This window comes from Anthonomus grandis, chromosome 5 (assembly GCF_022605725.1).
Source record: "Anthonomus grandis grandis chromosome 5, icAntGran1.3, whole genome shotgun sequence".
NCBI lineage: Eukaryota > Metazoa > Arthropoda > Insecta > Coleoptera > Curculionidae > Anthonomus > Anthonomus grandis.
In genome coordinates, this window is record NC_065550.1 from 30,506,834 (window position 1) to 30,527,942 (window position 21,109).

The 21,109-nt window shown below is 34.2% G+C and overlaps 2 protein-coding genes and 1 long non-coding RNA gene across 15 annotated transcripts in view; 1 reads left to right on the top strand and 2 right to left on the bottom strand.

Moving 5' to 3' along the window:
- The window catches only part of LOC126735886 (cubilin), a 145,697-nt gene extending 134,347 nt beyond the window's left edge, over positions 1-11,350 (bottom strand). For all 3 annotated transcript variants that reach the window (XR_007660535.1, XM_050439984.1, XM_050439983.1), the window contains exons 1-2: positions 10,951-11,350; positions 10,094-10,190 (exon numbers count right to left, since the gene is read on the bottom strand). The gene's annotated coding sequence lies outside the window, so the exon portion shown is untranslated. The remainder of the gene's footprint in view (positions 1-10,093; positions 10,191-10,950) is intronic.
- A 543-nt stretch (positions 11,351-11,893) lies between these two features.
- LOC126736751 (uncharacterized) lies at positions 11,894-20,054 on the top strand. The gene is made up of 2 exons (XR_007660768.1): positions 11,894-12,040; positions 19,840-20,054. It is a non-coding gene; the product is annotated as an uncharacterized LOC126736751 (long non-coding RNA).
- Positions 18,457-21,109, bottom strand: part of LOC126736731 (heterogeneous nuclear ribonucleoprotein R) — a 155,381-nt gene continuing 152,728 nt past the window's right edge. For 8 of the 11 annotated variants that reach the window (XM_050441245.1, XM_050441251.1, XM_050441252.1 and 5 more), the window contains one exon: positions 18,457-19,184. In XM_050441245.1, coding sequence (XP_050297202.1) covers positions 19,033-19,184 — 152 coding nt within the window. In that variant the 3' untranslated portion in view covers positions 18,457-19,032. Of the gene's footprint in view, positions 19,185-19,846; positions 19,989-21,109 lie in introns of those variants that run through there. The other 3 variants (XM_050441254.1, XM_050441253.1, XM_050441255.1) reach the window with 2 other exon arrangements.

Consider the following 21,109-nt stretch of genomic DNA (forward strand, 5'->3'; position numbering starts at 1 on the left):
GAATCAGTCAAAGTCAAAGTCAAAATATATTTTATTTGCTAAGTTTACAAACTTGTGCTAAAAGCTTCCTAATCCTAGAATTTATAATACTAGTATTTATTTGGTTATACAGGACAAAAACAGAATACAGAATCGATTTTGATTGTACATAGAAGCATATTTTATATAAACAAAGAAAAAACCAAAAAAGAAGAAAAGAAAAGGCGAGAACCAACATAAAATAAGAATAATAAAAAAAATAATAATAAAATAAATCTAATCAACAGATATATTATAATTAATTTTAAATATTAAAATGAATCGTTAAAATACTCTTCAATGCTGCAGTAAGATTTTGGTAAGATTAATTTCTTTAGTTCTCTCCTAAACTTTTTAAGGTCTGTAACAGTCCTAATCGAAAAATGATTGAATATTTTACGACCAATAAATATAAGAGAGTTTCTCGTAAGTGAGGAGGTGGAGATTGGAAGAGATAAGTTGTCCACTTGACGAGTATTATGACTGGTGCAGGATGGTAGACTTACGGACTTATGTATGACTGTTGCAGTTTCCAATATAAAGAGTGAGAAAACTGTTAAAATTCTTTTAGCTACAAAAAGAGATTTACAAGCGACTCTTAGACCAACACCACACAGATACTTTAATGCTTTTTTCTGAATAGTAAAAATTATGCTAAGGAGTCCCTTGGAGCACAAACCCCAAAATGGCAACCCATAACGGATATGAGAGTCTATTAAGGCGAAATAAACGGAACGAGTAAACAACCCTCCCCAACTCATACCTGGCAACCCTGACTGCAAAACAACCAGAAGAAAGTTTAGCAGCGAGGCCCAAAACGTGGTTGTCAAACCTTAAACTCTCATCAATGAAGAGGCCGAGAAATTGACAATAATCCCTACCATGTAGTGGGCTCTGCTCATCAAACAAAAAACCCTCTACATTACACTTAAAGCCCAGAACAAAAGTCTTATCAACATTGAATACAAGCTGATTGCAGATGCACCACTCTTTAATTTTGTGAAGGTCCTCTACTATGAGAGATCTGACTACTTTTTGATCTTTGTTATGCCACAGAATTGTAGTATCATCGGCAAATTAAACCACTAGTCCATGCAGTGATAGAGAGCTTAAGTCATTAACGTATAATAAAAATAAAATAGGACCCAACACTGACCCTTGAGGTACACCACATTTAAGATGTGCTATCCCCGACGAAAATCCAGATGCAACCATCCTCTGGGTGCGGCCAGACAGGTATGACTTCAACCACCCCAAAGCCACTCTCCTAAATCCATAAAAATCAAGCTTTGACAGCAGTATTCCATGATCCACACAATCGAAGGCCTTGGACAGATCACAGAACACCGCTGCTACAGCCTCCTTGGAGTTCATAGATAGATGCACACTCTCCAAGAATCTGAAAATGGCAGCCTGCGCGCCCTTAGATGACTGAAATCCATACTGATTAGGACAGCACATTGTATTTGGTCAAAACAGAGACAATTCTCTTTTTTGCAAGCCGCTCAAGAACCTTGGAGAGCGTAGACAAAATTAGTACGGGACGGAAGTTAGAGGGTCGGTCCAAGCTACCATCCTTATGAAGAGGGATAATCATAGCTTCCTTTAAACATGATGGGAACTCGCCCTGAAGAAATGACTGATTGCCCAAACCAAAGCACCTAAAGCGCTCGCAGGCAGAAGTGACAGCAGACGTAAAGAGATGCCATCGGAACCCGAAGACCTATGATTCTTCAAGCACTGAATTGTTTCAAAGACCTCGGTGACATCTATAGGATGGAAAAAGAATGATTGGTTGATAGCATTCCGATTAAGATACTGCAATGGATCGCCGTCACTGAGAATTGCTTCCAGTAACTTCTCAGCAATATTAGAAAAATAGTCATTGAAATCATCGGGCCCCAAGTCCGATTCAAACAACCGCCGACGAGAAGACTGCCTACATTCGTTAATGATTAACCAACTTTCCTTCTGTCTGTTACCGGACGAATCTAAGCGCTCATTGTAATACAGTTCCTTTCTGACTTTTATCAGATGCCTATAAATTTTCCGATAATCCTGAAAATAAGACCTGATGAATTGATTGTCAATAGATTTGCGAAGTCTTGCTAAGCATCGCAAATTTTGGGCAGATGTTTTTAGTCCCGCGGTGATCCATGGTTTTCGTCTCTTGGATTTAAGTCTAACCAAGGGAAAGCAGATATTTATTTTATCACGTAATGTATAATAAAAGGAAGAAAATGGTTGTGGAGCAGCCCGAATTGCATTCCAGTTAACAGACGAAATGGATTGAGAAAATAAATTCAAATTGTTCCCACTAAACACTCTCCCAATGCGGCGGCCAGATTTCTTTTTAAAGTCACCAGGCAATTGGACATACACCCCCTCGTGATCCGATATACCCACTGAGTGCATTGAACAGGTAACACCATCCAAATTACTGCAGAAATAATCAATAGTGGTCGATGAAGAGGACGAAATACGAGTGAGTGCGAATGATTTGAAGATTCCATCAAGAGAAATTCTTTGCGGTAAGGAAACCTCTGAATAATTAATATTAAAATATCCAGCCAAGATAACACGCGAGTAAATAGGGAGCTGGGACAGAAGACAATCTAACCTGTCAAGAAACACACTGATATCCCCAGAGGGCGGGCGGTATATACAAATAACGTACATATTAAACAATTTACAAAAACACACCGAGCACTCAAAAACCCGTTCAATTGAGGCATCACCAAACTTATCAACAGTACAGAAAAAGTTTTGAAAATGTCTCCTAATTAGAACAGCAGAGTTTTGTCTATAATAAACAGACAGTGGTACATACTTATCAATACAAAAACATTCATTAGGTCTAAGCCAATATTCTGTTAATATAACAATGTCAGGAAAATTAAAATTAGCAAGCAGAAGTTGAAGCTCATCCACCTTATTCCGAAGGGATTGAATATTTAATAAAAATGCACTACAATGCTTTAATTTTGATATTGCAGTTGAATGAAAGGGAGCTTCAACCTCTACGGTCTCATCTATAAAAAAGAGTGAAAATGTAAACATATGAAATACTGAAATGTCAACAAAAACAAAAATAATAACAATACATGCCTTAGATAGTCCATAAAATTTTTTTCAGACAACAATTATTGTGTATGATGTTCTAATTTACTGGATCACCATAGGGATTATTTGCTAGGATGTCCATTAGAAGTATTTGGTCATACTCATCATTAAATCTAACCCTATTTCTCTTGAATTTTGTCAAAACACTGGAATTCAGATATTTTGTCTTGACTATTATAAAGTTTTTAGTTTGTCATCATATTGGTAAGTAATTGTTTCTAATACATAAAAATAGCATGGATAAACTGATATAATGGAATATGTCCAATCTGATATGTAAATAGGTATGTCTTTATTATTATATATTAATGTTAAAAAACGTTTTGTTTTAAATAAAAATGAACTCCAGTTATTTAAGTTGAATTACTGGAAAATCTCTATTTGGACGATGATTAAAATTGAAAATTTTGAAGTAGAACGTATTCCATCTGACAGCGATTCCCTTATCCAGGAGGATGTACTCTCTGACGCCAATTATTGGAATGACGGTTCAGTTCCTAGTTCCTTTTTTAAATCGGATTACGACTTAGAAGAAGACGTAATTACTCTAAAGGAATTGCAGTCCCGTTTACTTGAGGAAAAGCGACAATTACAAAACGAAACATCGGTTCTAGATTCACTCAATTGGAATAAAAGTAATCCGCCATTTTCGAATATTCTACACTTTGCGAGTGTTTCGGGAGTGCCTGACTTATCAATAACTTAAGAACCAAATTTTACCAACGACTTTATCGACTTTCTTGTGTTTCAAACAAACTTATATGTAAGGTACCTGCAGGTAATAAGGCCTATATTCAAAAAAACCGCTTTAAATTAATCGCAAATCGATTGCGTTGGGTCCGCGTCTCCTATTGGTCCATTTACAAACGACATTCGAACGGACTACCGCGTTCTTCGCTTTCAAGTTTCGGGCGTCAGTAAGTTCCACAGTAAACAGCTTCTGAAGCTGTTTACTGTGGTAAGTTCCAAGAACTTGTGTCGACGCGTGTGATATTATAAGGATACAACGAACAAAAACGTAAGTATTTTTAGTATTTATAATAATTGTATTTTTAATTTATAACTGCAGATATTTTGGTTAGACTTTATATTTTGTGATTTCAATAGTTTATTAGATTAAATTTAGCCGACATAATTTAAATAAATTTACATAATATTTCGTCATGGATGGATAATAGGGCCTATAAAAATAAGCTATAGGCCTTATTATCCTCATGACAAATTAATGTTTTTATTAACATATTATTAAACTTCTAAACTATTCTCGTTTTATTTTCAGTGATTTTTAACATCATGCCTCCTAAAAGGGCACCTTGGTGCGAAAAGGATTTAATATCAGCAGTTCGATCTGTTCAACGCGGTACTCTGAGTACATATGGGGCTGCGGCAAGGTTTAATATTCCCAGAAGAACCATTAGAAATCATGTTCAGAATGGAATCCTACTAAAAAAAAAGGTCGTAAATCTATTTTAAAAGAAGAACAAGAAGCTGATCTCTTTAAAAGAATAATAAGATTTAGTGAAATAGGTCTACCTGTGACTCCACGGATCCTTCGTCGAGTGGTATTCAGATTCTGCGAATATAATAAAATTGCTCATGAATTTAATACAACTTCAAAACTTGCTGGTAAAGACTGGCTAAAAGCTTTTGTGAAGGGAAATCCTGTGATTTCTAAAAGAAAAGCACAGTTTATGAATTCAGCTAGGGCTCAAAAACTTAATAAATTTATAGATCATTTTTCAAAAATAGGGAAAATGTATGATGATCTTGATATAATTAATCACTCTGAAAGACTTCATAATATGGATGAAAAAGGATGCCGCTTGACTATGCACCACCAGTCAACCGTTTTAGCTAAGAAAGGGGTAAAACGTGTTCTTTTTCAATCGTCAGAACATGCAGAGAGTGTGACAATTGCAGGATGTGTCAATGCCCTTGGAATACCAATACCTCCTATGATTATTTTTAAAGGAAAGAGGCTAAATCCAGAATTACATGATAATTTGCCACCAGGAACTCTAGTGGAAAAATCAAGTAAAGGCTACATGACTTACGAACTTTTTAAAGAATTCCTCAAGAACTTAGCCCAATACAAAAGTCCAGGAAGGTGCCTCTTAGTTTTTGATGGTGCAGCTTGTCATCTTGATTTGTCAATTGTTCATGTTGGAGACTCACTTTATATAGATCTCTACTGTTTGCCATCGAATACAACACATGAGCTTCAACCCCTCGACAAATCTGTATATCGTTCATTTGAGCATCATTGGGATAATGAGGTATTATTATTCTTGGATCAGAATCCTAACAAAAAGCTGACCAAATCACGTTTTAACATCATACTTTCAAATGTTTGGTCTAAATGTAAACATAGTAACATTATAAACGGTTTTAAGGCTACTGGTCTGTTTCCATTAAATCCCGAGGCAATTTCAGAAACAGCATTTGCTCCTTCAATTCTCTCAGACGTACCGGCACCGAATGATACTAACAAAGAAAATAGGCGTCCACCTGAATCTCCTCAACCTGGTCCGTCCGGAATGGCATCCAACAAGTCTGGAAAATTTTCCTATTCCAATGTTTACTCTTCTGACTCGGATTCGACTGATGACCATATCAACAAAAGTCACTTTCTTTATAAGCTTTTGCCCACACCAGTAAAAACTAATGAAAAACTTTAAAAAAATCGAAAAAAAGCTCTAAACTACAAAGGAACTCCAGTCACTAGAGATCTTTTTACCGAGGAGAACAAAAGTTGTGCCAAATTGCATAAAGATATTGAAAGCTCCAGGGAAAAGTTAAGTACCGAATGGTATTGCCATGGATGTGAGGAAGACAGGCAGGGTGATATGAGGCAGTGCAGCAAATGTCTTAAATGGTACCATGAGGAATGTGTTGGCTTAACAATCAATGACATGGATGATTTTGAGTGTCCCGATGGCTGCTAAACTTCGCCCAATTAACGAGTTGTGCCATTTTTATGTATAGGCTTTATTAAATCTCCATCGGATAATAAGGCCGATTTGCGTTATTTTTCTTAATATTTATTTTTTGTTTTCGGGTTTTTTTAGAGATTAGTTTTTTAAGTTTGTTAAAATTAATATAACCTTATAAGCACTTTGGTGTATTAAACTAAATATTAACATTACAGTCTTTCACTTTATTCAATTTTTTTCTTAGCTAGGCCTTATTCCCCTCAAGTACCTTATATTAGTTAGCAAAGCCTTATAAACCAATTGACAACAAAAAAAAATTCTTGGCATAATATCACTGATGGGCGCTAAAAGGTTACCTAGTTATAGAGACTACTGGGCTTCTAATAAATTGCTTGCTACATGACTCGTTTATATCGTCGCTTATGCCAGTAAAACGTTTTAGCTGAATTTTGGCCACTCTCCACCTAAATGATAATTCTGTACAACCACAACGCAATACACCAAACTTTGATAACTCTTCAAAGTTTGACTCCTGATAAATCATTTATAAGACAAGGTTCTCGTCATGCTTTAAAGTTTCAAAAAATATTGCTATAGATGAATCAATGATTAAATATTAAGGAAGATCGCATCGTACATGCCTAAAAAGCCAATAAATGGATGTTGGCAGATAAAACCGGATACTGTTATAAATTTGATACTTAGATCGGTAAGACAAATGATGGAATCCAAAATGGATTTAGGAAGCAGAGTGTTAGAAACGTTTTCTCTCGATTTAGAAAATAAAGGTCATTTTTTGACAATTATTTAAATAACGTGCCTCTTATGCAAGAGAAGCAAATATTTGCTTGTAGTACAATAAATCAGATGCCAAATTAAAATGAGACGAATTTGATTTTTATACGAGTAACAACTAGCACTCAAATGGAAAGATATAAGAGCAGTGTGTTTACTGTTGAATTATCGTGACTCTCAAGATACATCTACATTAAAAAAAAAGATGGATTCGTCGAAGACGTCCTCAGTAAAACTACTAATAACCTCATATAAACTACTAATAAATTCATGAATATGGGGTTGATAAGTTCGATCAACTGATAAGCATTATTGTATATAAGGCATTTATTGTATATAAGGAACTGGGTCTTGAAAACGTGATAATGAAGGACCTTTGATTAGCCATGGTGGAATATGGTATATCTGCCCCTAATAAAGCCATTTATCTCTCCATCAACAAGAGTCTTAGAAGCTAATCATCAACCTACATATTCAACCAGAAGACGGTACATCGTCTTGTTAAAGATAATCAAAAACGTACAAACTGGCTTTGCTTTACATGTCATGTATGGGAAAAAAAAACTGTACTACCTTTACTTGTACTACTTGTACCTTTACAATGAGGGAGTTTTTAGTGATTAGTTCCAATCGCCGAAAAGTGATGAATTTTTTGCTAAACCATCATGGTGTGCTAAGAGAATCTACCAACTGTAATACTTGAACCTTACAGTTGGTAGATCATATCAAGGGCGTAAACCCTTGAGTGTGCTTAAGGGTTTGGGATGGTTAGGACGTCGAGCCCTCCATATACATTTTCATACGAATAGAATCCCAAAATGTTAAAAAATAGGAGGAATGCTACGAACCTCTGCTAAGTGATGAATTTTTCAGCCCTGGGTATTAGTTTTTGTACAAATAATGAAATCCGTTCATTATTATAATGTGAAAACACTCATATCATTTTGGCAGATAGATACAGATGTCTTCCGTATTTTCTCTTCTTATATAGGACTAACTTTTTAGACTTTTAGACGTGTTTCTTTGTTAGGATGTATTTAAGTAAATCTAAGAAATTTTTCGCAACGTTTGAAAATTATAACGAAAAAATGTAATTTTTTCAAAATTATATACAGACATAATAAGAAAGTGAATTTTCAATACCGAACATTGGTTCACAAGGTGGAGTAAGGTAGACAGTTCATATTTTCTAATTTCTCCACCTGGTAGTCCCAACAATCATTGATAATCGTAGGGAAATGATGCTTATCGTTTGTAAGGAGTCAATTTCACAAATTTCATATTTTTCTGCTTGATATAGTCCCAAGGATCATTATGATCATAATGAAATATTGCTTATCATTTGGAATGGAGATGTGAGATATGGTAGAGACCTAAAAAAGTATGAAAAATTAATAATTTCCATTTCTTCCGCTTGAAAGTCCCAAGACGATCGTAATGCATTGATGCTTCTCATTTTAAGTCAAACTTCATAAGAAAGGTACAATGAATGTGAGATGCGGTAGAGACAACGAAGAGTGTGAAAAGTCCTTAATTTCCCATTTTCTGCCTGAGATTGTAATGAAATGATGTTTATCGTTTATAGGGGGTTAATTTACTTAAGATAGGTACAATTTCTAAATTATTCATGTTGTAATAGAGGCATTGTGATCCTAATGAAATGTTGCTTATCGTTCGGAATGGAGATGTGAAACACGGTAGAGACTTAAAAAACTATGAAAAGTCAATAATTTTAATTTTTTCCGCTTGAAAGTCCCAAGGATCATTGACCATAGTAATGCATTGATGGTTCTCATTTTTAGGAAGTTAAACTATATAATAAAGGTTCAAGGAACGTAAAATGCGGTAGAGACAACGAAGAGTGTCAAAAGTCCTTAATTTCCCATTTTCTGCCTGAGATTGGAATGAAATGATGTTAATCACTTATAGGGGGTTAATTTACTTAAGAAACGTACAATTCCTAATCATTCATGGAGGTGTGAAATGCGGTGGAGAGCACGAGAAGTGTAAAATTAAGTTTAAACGAGTCTAAAGATGAACATTTCCGAAATGTTTTCAGGGTAAGAGTGAAATATTGATAGCTAATACTAAAATAAATTTTTTTTAGGAGGTGCTATTTGATCATTCATCGATCAATCGAGATGTGGAATACGATAGAGACCACGAAAAGTGTGAAAAGTCAATAATTTACATTTTTTCTACCTGATAGTCCCAAGGAGCATTGACGATCGTAATGAATTGATGGTTCTTATTTTCAGGAAGTCAAACTACGTAAGAAATGTACATATGTACAAGATACAAGGGACGTAAAATGCGGTAGAAACGAAGAGGGTGAAAAGTTCATTTTCCAATTTTTTTGCCTGCGATTGTAATTAAATTATCCTTATCGCTTATACAGAGTTAATTTAATGAAGAAATGTACAATTCCTAAATCATTCATGCTGTAATAGAGGCGTAAAATGCGGTGGACGCTACAAAAAGTGTAAAAAGTTCATATTTAACATTTTTCTATACTTGTTATACGATTGTAATAAAATCATGCTTATCGGTTGGAGGGAGTTAAACTACTTAAGAAAAGTACAACTTTTTAATCATTCATGTAGTAATAGATGCGTAGAAAGAGACTATGAAATGTGTGAAATGAAATAAGTAAATGTGATGAAAAGTGTAAAATTGAGCTGAGATTAGTCTAAAGATGAACATTTCCGAAACGTTTTCAGAAGAGTAAAATATTGTGAGCCTGTACTAAAATCAACTTTTTTTCAAAATTGTTTTTGGGAGGGGCTGTCCGACCTACCCCAACTTTTTTATTTAAAGGCTTTCCCTCGTTCTTTACCTCTCAGTTAGTTAACATTCAGAACTCTATAACCTTTAATTGAGATTATTCTTAAATTTGTAACAGAAACTTTACTGAAAACATCTTGTCGAACTTGCATTGTCTTATTTATTTAATGTAACACGACGTTTCGGTTGGTAAGTATCTTCAACCGTTATTAAGTGTAAACTGTTGGAAATACTTACCAACCGAAACGTCGTGTTACATTAAATAAATAAGACAATGCAAGTTCGACAAGATGTTTTCACTGTACCATTGTCTACCACCTTCAAAAACCGAAACTTTACTCTTTAACCATACAAATATTATGAGAATTGGTCAAAAAATGTCCACAAATAAAACATCTAATACGTCACTACTTAAGTATCAAATTAGTTTAAGTACCTACCCTTAATCTGCACCCCTCCAAGACCGTTTTAGCGCCATTGCAGCTGATTATCGTGCCTCAACACTCGTTTTTTTTTGGTTCGCGTATCCAAAACAAACTAAATAAGGAAGAAAAAAAGATTTTTTCAAAAAAAAAAATTAAACCAGTCTCCTATCCTTGACTGCTTGTTGTGAGAGAAAATTCAACAATAGTAAGTAGTCCCAATGAATTTTGTTTAAAATATCACTTTCTTAATCAATCAGTATAATGATTATCAACTCTTCAATAAGAGGGTTAATTTCCTTAACAATCAATTGGCTTACTCAGAATAATAGACGTAAGGGATGCAATCAAATACTCTCCGGATAACATCTTGGTTGTTGACAACAGGGTTGACAGCCCCACATCAATTTAAGGTGTGCCTGAGGCGTCCCTCCTGCTTTGTTTACTTTTTGTATTTTCCTTTAATGGTGCATTCTAATTTTTGTTTTAAGGAAGGTTTTCCACGATAACTCCCCGATTAAACCCTAAATCACTTAATATAAGGGATCAAAGGGACAAAAGAACATCCCTAGCCTAGTTAAAGATTTTTCATTAGGGCCGTTGGCAGAGGTTGTTTACTTACTTGGCAAAGCATCATCCCCAAAAACACTAAATAAGATTTCTTTTGAAAACAAAACCTTAAAGGGACTTTTCAACCCTAATTCAGTCCACCACAAGCAAGTCAAAGAGCAGGAGACACATCAGAGGTCAGAACAGACGCCTCCATGTTATAAAAACGAGAGAGCAAACGTGAAATTTTCGAATGAAAACGTGCATTTCCAACACGAAAAAACTGGAGAACAATCTCAAACGTTTTTTTAATATAAAATACAAACCGTTTCAGCACCCGTGGAAGGGCGGCACTCGCGGCATCGCGGACTGTCAGGTGAGGGCGACTACGGGTCGCCCCGCCCCTGGCCGGCGCATCGTGTGCGGTCGCTCTTTCTCGTCGCTCTCTCGACGTGTCGACGGTGTGAGGGCGGTCGGTCGGGGGCGGCTGCGACTGCTGCGGGCGGCGCGCGAACACGAAATGGGAGCGGTTCTTCACTCGACTTCTTTACACGGTCGTCGTAAGGGCGGCGCGTCGGCGCACTAGAAGGGTGGGTCGCGACTATATCCAGAGGGCTGTGGCGGGGCGCGACGTTGTCGGATTTGGATAAAAGTACGCGGTTTTCTGATGGGGTTTTTGTTTGTGTAGTTGGTTCCAGGGTTGTCACGTCGACGTGGGGTGTGTACGGTTTGGTTAAATTGGTTTTTATATACAGGGTTATTCACGACACACAACTCGGAATGGCTAAACTATAGGGAAAAAAATAAAAAAAGAAGTATTTTTTAGTAGTAATAGTTTATTTGGAAAAACATCATTAATACAAAATTTAATAAGAAAAAAAATCTCCACTTTTCGTCCTTAATTAAACAACATTTTTAAGCTATAAATCATTTAAAGGTTACTACCCCAAATCAGTTTTAATTTTAATACTGTAACATAATAAGGCTTAGATAATTTGAATCACTTATATATGAAAGGATATAAGTCACCAGAATGGGGTTTTGTCTTGAAAAAACGTGTCTATATGTCAACTTAATTAAAAATGGTTTTTTTTTTGGGGCAAACACGTCAATTTACAGGGAACGTTTAATTTTATATTTGACACAGTTGTCAATCACCTCCAACTAACCTCACTTTTATTCGTCAAATGGGGACCCACATCGTGTAATACGTCATTAAAAGCAGCATTAAAATGTCTATTTAAAAGTGCCAAAAAAAATTTAATTGGTTGACGTACCAGCGAAAACTGCGCTAAAATGTCTGGTAATAATTAACATTTTATCGACGTCATACTTTGGTATACTAAATAGCTATTCTATAGTGTGTTACATCATTTCAAAAGGCATACAATTTACCAACCAAAGGTGTATAAAAATGTAAGTTTATAGACTTATAAACAGTACGAGTGTCAAAAAATAATAATTTAGTAAGTTCACAGAATTTATTTGATTAAATGCTCAAAATCTGCTCCGTTATTCGCGAGACAATAAAAAAGTCTGTTTTGAAATTCCTCATGAACATTGGCAAGTGTTTGTCCGCTAATACTCTACAATCGCGAGTAATTCGATCCTTTAAATCATTAATATTTTCAGGTGCGATTTTATAAACTTTGCTTTTTAAATGCCTCCCCAAATTAAGTCTGGCGACCGTGCAGGCCATTCAATTGTACCACATCTGCCAATCGACATTCCTGGAAACTATTCAATAAGCTACTTGCCATCTTGTTATAAAATACAAATTGTTTTCGTTTAGTATCCCAACACCATTTTCATCCACTTGGTTTTCCAAAGATTGGACGATTGAAGGATATATTGTATTCTCTAGAAGGACGTCTAAATAAATGTCTCCAGTTAAATTTTCTTAAATACTAGTAAAATAAGCACGCCAAATGGACATAGTTATGCATAACGCGACCAAGCGCCAAAATCGTTTTTTTAGTATTATTGTGTCATCTGACGACCAAATACCATATTTATCTTCGAAAAAAATCTCGAGCGTTAGAAATCTATAGTTAAGGATATATTTTAAATTAAACTAAGCGCCAAACGGTTTATAACACTAGTTGCATTTTGCATAAAATGACTAAATGCCACGAAATTGCATAGGTCAATTAAACGCGATGATACTGCGCGCTTGCTTGGTTTAGTAATGCAAATAGCAGTTAAGTTCGGTCACGTGATTTGGCACCGAAAAATAGTTAATATATCACGTGATATTTGTCAAATTTTGATCATTTTTCTCGCAGATGAAGTTACCGAACTTAGCTAGGAAATATCAACAGACGTTTCTTGAGTGATTTAATTTAAATTTTCAAAAAATCCTGACTGCTATTTTACTAAATCGCGCATATGAAATAAATTTAGAGGTAAGTAGATACCAAACTATCTAGTGCTACTATGAAATGGGGCAGTAATAGAACTTTTTAGATAATCGTTAGTTGTTACAAAGAAACTCTAGTTTTATTTGAAGTTTTTCAAGGTATGATATAGCTATGCAGTTGTAATTTGTTTAGCTTATTATGTTATTATAAAAAATAGGGCTGTCCGTCGAAATACATAGTCTAAAAAGAAAATACATGGCATTGCATAAACGCGCTATGCGACAAGTTTAGCGTGTGGTTCAATTTTGTAAAGTAAAAAACCTAATAATAAGTAAAAAAGCATAACCAGACTAGGTCACATTTTTTATCATAACTTCTAAACTTTATTATTTTTTGCTAAAAGCTTACATAGTATAATTTGAAATAGTGTCTTGGATATAGCTTGCAAAAATTAGATCTGTATTCGATTTTATCGGTTTTTAAGGGCATTCGCAACTTAATTGTGTTTTCCCACAATTGTTATTCTGTCGCTTGGTCGCGTTATGCATGTTAACTACGTCCAAATATTATAGTGCAAAAAATTTGCTTGATACTCTAGTCGCACATCATTCGCGGTGATGTGCGAGTAGAGTACGGACGTGTTTATTGTCGGTCTGCTTTAAACGCTTTTTTTTTTGAGTAATTAAGTAGTAGTAGGTAAGTAGTAATTTTCAACTGTTCTGTGTTCGGAATAATTCGCTTAAACATCAAGAGACAGAGAAAAAAAATTATATTATTGAGCAGAATCAAAAACGAAATTCTCTTCACATCTCTGGTCTTAAATTTAGTGATGAAAATAATATTGAGAATACTGCAGTAGACTATTATAGAAACAAATAATGCAGATTATGTATCCGATGTTTTGGTTTCAAAAATGGACCATTATTTTCAATGTAGTATAAAGTGTCAGAAACAATCAATACCCATAAAATTTAAAAGATGCAGAGATTTTTCTAATTTACACCCTGAAAATTTTGTAAATGACATATTTCATATTTATTGGGTATTCTTTTTTTAATATGCTGAATGTAAATGATATGATCAAGTTTTTTTCTGATAACTTAAACAAACTTTTAAATATGCAGGCACCTTTTAAAACGCCTTGGATAATGCCTAGTTTGAAGTACATACACTACCGCTCAAAACTATTTGCCCACATATGACTGTTTTAAAGTTATAACTAAAAATAATAAACCCATCAGTTATTCTTATAAAACGGTTTATTTATAATAAAATGAATATAAACAATACATTTTTCAATTAATTAAATTTAAGAAAATCAAATTTTGGATTCATCTACATGTCCGTCTCGATTTTTAATAACAGCTTCACAGAGTTTCGGTAGTCTTCTAATTAATTTGTCCAAGGTTTCCTGAGGTATCTTGTGCCACTCTTCTTGGATGATCCTCCACAAGTCTTCTTTTGATGTGGGGCATCATTTTCGCACTTGTCTATCCAGTTCATCCCACAGTAATTCGATAGGATTTAGGTCCGGTGATTGTGGGGGCCATACCATAACTTTCAGAATATGTTGCCTTTGTAATTGACCTAAATATTGCTTGCACAATTTCGACGTGTGCTTGGGGTCATTGTCATGTTGAAAGATAAAGTTTTCCCCAATTATTCGAGTACCAGAAGGACGTACATTGTCACTTAAAATTGTTTTGTAATCCTCTTTTCGAAGAATTCCCTCTATTCTAATTAGATCGCCCACTGCAGATCCTCCGAAACAACACCACACCATCACCGAACCACCACCGTGTTTAACTGAGGCCACCGTACAATTCTCAGCGATCCTTTCATTGGCATAACGGCGAACAAAAACTCGCCTCTTCGTTCCAAAAACCTCGAATTTCGATTCCTCACTCCAGAGATCTTTCCTCCAGTCATCAATGGTCCATTATTTGTGTGATGGGCCCAATCACTCAAGCCTTTTCTTCTTATTAACATCCTTCAGTAGTGGTTTTGATACAGCTAAAGCTAAGTCCTTTAAGACCAGCAATATAAAGTCGCCGTTTTACTGTCGAAACACTGACCGCTTTTTTACGCTCCCTGTTGATTTTTGCTGTGATTTCAGAAGCGGTAAGGCGTCTATTGCGTTTGCGTGTAATTATAATATTAAAATCCTCCGTTGAACTTGTTGCCTTTGGCCTTCCCGATCAAGGTTTGTTGCTAATAGTCCCTTCTCTGGTGAATTTCCTAACATTAGAATCGACAGTCCGCCTTGGAATTCCCAAATCCGTCGAAATTTGACGGTTAGTCTTTCCAGCCTTATGAAGTCCAATGATAATACCTTTTGTTTCTACCGATAACTCTTTTGTTTTAGCCATTTTAAAGAATGTTGAAAAACCAACAAAGAAACGGTGACAATCGTCAATAAGCAAGCGAAATTATTAAACAATTTTACACAAAATCAGTTCTTGAAGACTAAACACCTTTAAATGTTTCAAATTTCATCGGAAACGAGCTGTAAACAGATTAGTTTTTAGAAGAAGTGCATATTGTCACTACATTGTTTGTTATTTGCAAGACTATTTTTAAATACTCAGTGTTTTTCAACGAACCATAGTTGATAGATATGCTGTTTAAGCATATATGCAATTTGCAAAAGAGATACAATCTAAATATAGGTATAAAGATAAGATTTTTGTATCTAATTTAAAATATTAAAAAGAATACATGATGGGCATATACTTTTGAGCGGTAGTGTACATAATGCTTCTTAGAGCGAAGGTTCTGTCGAAATATAAAAAGCAAAAGACCTCAACTAACTGGGAGGACTATCGTCAACTACGTAAATTAGTAACTACTTCCCTTTGCGATGGAAAAAAGTCATCAGTTTAAGACTGACCCTGCGGGATTTTGGAAGAGATTAAAATTTCTAGACATTAACTCTAGACCTTGTGAGCTGGGTACTCCGGATGAATTTAGTACAGTTTTTAACAACATAGTTCCTATTTCTCAGCCTACAACTCTTTTAGACATAATAGATTCAACAGTCTTCCTCCTGAGTTTATATTTAAACTTTTTTTAACTTTTATAGTTAACAGGTGTCTTGTTACTAGAGTAATTCCATCCAGATGAATGGAAATCTGCTATGTTTTGCCTATAACCAAACTTAATATAATCCAACAGACAGGAAATGGTAAAATAAATAAAACAAAAGTTAAAAATTGTAATACACATACAACTGTTTATTGAGACATATTAAATCATCAGTCATCTTGTCAAATCTTATCATAGAATAGACGTTACTCTAAATGACCAAAAAAAATATATCCGTTCAAGACGAACACAGTCCGGCCAGTTTAAAATTGCACATTTTTGATCTTAAATTTTCACCCGTTTCCCGGCTGAGGGAGAAAATGATTAAGACGAAAAATACACAAGTTTGGATAACAATTACGTAACGCGGAGCCATTTAAACGTGGACGGCTCCGTTTATTGAACAACTACTTAATATACGGGGCAGTACAAAAAAATCGCCGATCGGTCGAAACTGGAAAAAACAGTAGTATGTTGATTTTTTTTTGCTGTATAGTAGTAAAATTGCGAACAAAAAAATAATGAATTTCTTAATGTGGTATGTTACTATAGAGGCGTACAACTCCAAAAATTAATATTAATTAACTACATCACACTAAAAGAAACAAAAATAAACGAAAAAATTACGGATAAAGTATTTTTTTTTGGACCCTGGAGTAACGTACAACCTGGAGGAAAACTATGAAATACTTAACGGATTTTATGTTCACGATAGTTTTTCCCGCACGTCGCCGCTCTCCAGGACCGAATTTGCTAAAGGATCAAAAAGCGAAAGATATATTATAAAATAAAGCGGACAATTCAAACCGAGTAATAATTAAAAACAAAATATATAGTAACTAAAATTGCAATAAATGATGGTTTTGTTAGCTGTGACGAAGATACACGCTGAACACTATTTCAACCAGGTAGTTTTAAAAAATATTCAGTTTTCATTGTACAGAGGTTAATTATCAAAAGTACCACAATTTTTATTGAATTTTTCAAATATGTTGAATTCTTATGAACTCACTTCGCAAGGCTGAAATACATTATTTTCTAATGCATAGCACTTTTCCATCTTATTGTATTGAGAAAGTAATAATAGCAAAAACAAATTATTTCGAATTTTCAAATTTAATGATGGCTGTTGTAATTACGAAACAAATACATATGAGTTATAACGTAAAAAAATACTGAGTCATTTAAAGGATAAATGAACCTGATGATTATAAGTAAAACAACGAAATTTTATAGAAAATTGAGATAAAATAACTCTCAAGATCTTAACGCTGCTGACGTTTCAATCTATATTTAATCACCTTCAGATTAATTTAATTTGTTCTCAATTTTTCAATATTCAATTGATTTTTTTTGTCATTTCCTGTTCAACCCGAAATAGTTGTAACTTTCTTATTTTAATGCTGGAATGTTTTCACTTATTTTGACAGTGCTACCCTAAAGTTATTTGATATTTTAAATTTCGGACTCAAGTGATATATCGAATGATTCCTTTGATCCGGATTTATCTGGTTCCATTCTAAAATTTGAATTGTTTTGAATATTTATTCCTGTAATAGGGGATTTGGTTTATGTTCTGAGAGTTCCAAACAATTAATTAAATTTTAGCCTTTTCTATTACTTTCAATAAATTTGGCACTTTTTCACGTTGTATCACAAAAACTAAAAGAGAATTTGAAAACATATGACACACGAAATTTCGCGTTGAAATGGTGTCCACCGTGTATATTGCAGTTTTTGGGTTTTTTTTTTAATTATTGTTTTGTTTTGGGCACAGGGGGCGGTATTACATCAATCCAAACAAAAAACAAAATACTATTTTCTCGTCGCGTGTGAGTGTGGCGGGTGTGTGTGTGTGGGTGGGTGTTAGGGGGAGAGAGAATCCTTGTCAGTTCTTAAAAATTACTGCTAAAATACAAACATCACAATGCAAAAATGCATCACCAAAGATAAAATATATATAATCGTATATTATACATAATAAAAAAAATCACTCGCGCGCATATATTTTGAATCACGTGTATCAATTCCCACTATGATTAATATTATTATTATTATTACTATCATTATGCCCTAGGCTTTCTTGCTAAGTTATGTAACTCGATCTAAAAACTATTTTATTAAAATTCCAAAAATAAAACGAATTTTTTTTTTAATTTACATAATTTAGCAATGTTTGTGGCTTTTTACTTTTTTCGTCCCTAGAAAAGCCGATTATCAGGAAATGTATTTCAATTGACAAAACAACGATCGTGCAAAAGAAAATACAAATAAAAACTCCATAATCAAGGGCCGTAAATTATTAATATAATAAAAAACGAATAAAGAGATAACGCTTACTGGCGGCTCGCCTTCTTAAAAAAAACATAATAAAAGAAACATACAATATCAAAAATCAACTCGTACAATTTAATAGTAAAATAGGCAACTAAACAGGTCATACAATTTTCATATCAATAACAAATTTGGAACCGCAAAAATAACCAACAAAAATACAAAACAAAAAACAAACGTGAATGCAGATTAGGCAAAATTTCGAATTTGTCTTTTAGTTAATCGAAATATTAAAATTATTATTAGCAGTTTTATTTCGGGGATACCGCGACTAGCTTGGAGCGGGCCCAATTGACCCACCTGGACGAATTCATTTTTAGAATCTAATTCCTAATGAGGCACCTATTATGAACTATAATATATTGCAAACTTGAGCAATCTTTTTAAAGAAAATCAATTACAAGACCTTAATCGAGGGGAGCTAAAAGTTTAACAACTATTTAAAACAAAAAATCCAAAAATCATGGCTCCCGTCCAGATTAAAAAATCGTCCAGTAAAACGGGTCAATCGGCTCCTCCAAACGACCGAACAAGTGGTCTAATACGATTATTATTATTTTTATTAATAATCCATGTTGAGGCGTGAGGGCGTCCGCGTGGACGGACACTCGCACCCGCACTCGTACACGACTAGCTCCACCATTGGTCGCCGTTCAGGGGCTGCTGGGATGGCCAACCACCCTGCCCCCCACCGCCCCCCCAACCGCCGCCGCCGCCACTTTGGAAGCGTCGCTTCGTCTCCCCTTGATTCTGGTGACCCCCGTCGAACTTTCGTTTACCTGCTAAAGAAAAAGTTTATTTTTTTAATGAAATTTTTTTTTTTTATTATTTAGTGGCAAGATGGTTTAAGCAGTAAAAGCTCCTTTCTTGTAATTTGTTAAAAAAAATTCAAAATTAAGTCTACTCGACATGTTATGTTATTTTTACGTAAAAAAATCGAAAGCTTCATGTTTTATTCCAAGGTGACGTCAATCCAATATGTCGAAATTTGGATCGTTTGTCATTTCCGTCTAACATGTTGAGTCATTTTTACTTCAAAAAGAAGTGAAACCGACATTTAAATTTAAAAACGTCAAGAATTAAAAAAAGAAAAACTTAAAAAATAATAAAAACTTTTCACACATTTATTTGTTTTACAAAATCCAAAATGTCGACCATACAACACTTTGAAAGTATTTTTTTAAGTAAAAAAATCAAAAGTAACAGGTGTCGACTCGGTTGTTTTTTTTTTAAAGATTATCATTCAGCAGTTCTGTAATTCTTAGTCAAAAATCAAGATTTTTACTCGCTAATGTGCTAATGTACAAATTTTTGGTTCAAAATGGCGTCCGTTCGCCATTTTGAAGTCACTGCCCAAAAAAAAAACAAGCAATAATTGCAACAAAAATTGAAAAAAAAAGCTGAATTTACTTAAAACTAAAATAATTAAACCTTTAGGACCTACACGCTGCATTCCACGACCAAGAAAAAAATCAGCACACAAATTCAATCAGCTGAACTCAAGAAGAACAAGGATAGCGGATTGGATACGTTTTGGAAAAGGGCTTGTTGGGAATGGATTTACCCCACTGGTAAACAACATGGAACTGGAATAAGGATTTAAAACAATACATTATACAGGGTGTTAATAAAGTATACAGAGAAACTTTAAACATCTAATCATTGGTCTATTTGAAGACGAAATGTTCATATGAACATGGGTCCGCAAAGCATTATAATGATATTTTTCCAAAGAATTGTAAAAGAATACAACAGATCCTTTTATAATTCTTACCAAATTATAAACGACGGGCATTGGTAATTAATATGTATGTACTTACCTACATACATTTTGATGACGTATGCCCTGTGATAAATACCCCATGATTTACATACAGTTGCTTGTAAATCCTCCACGAATGTAGATATACAATATGGATAATGTTATACGGGGTTTTTGAAAAAATAGCATGACATTATTTGTTTTGATTATAATACATACTTTTAATATTTAACCCTTATACTTATCTAGATACTGATAAGTATGTGATAACAATTGACTTATTTTCTTAAATGATTCGGTAGCTGTCAAATATTTGGTTTTTTCTCCCCTCAATCATTTGCAAAAAATTTTGTTTTTTGTGATTACTACAAATTAACCATATCCAAGTGGCCGATGAAATGCGCAGACGAAAGGGTGAAAGAGTCAGTGTGCAACAGGGACAGAAAACGATAAACTAAATATAAAATTGTAAATTGCAATGCTTTTACTGCTTTTAATAATATTTTACAATAAATATAATATCTGTTATAGTAAATAACATTCAATTATTGTAGCCGATTGTTTTTGCATTGCTTGGCACTACATTATTAAAATAAAACATTCCTAAACCGGTTATAATATCCCAATTCCCTTAAAGATACTAGATATGCTAAAAATAAAAGCTTTTTATTTAAAATGCTTATTTTTAAGAAACTTCTCACAAAAAATAGCGATGAAACACAAAATAATATTTACAAGTCCATATATCATTTTCAAGTCAAATTTGAAAATTAAAATAGGTTCACAGCAAGATTTCCAATAGTAGAGTGAAAATTGTTTAAAAAAGTCATCAATTAACACGATCCCTCATTTATTTCCAATGCGAATGTCTGAAAGTCCGATGCATCATACTAGACAAACACTTTTCTGGCCAAATGGTCCATACGTGCTGCGATTAGTTTCGTT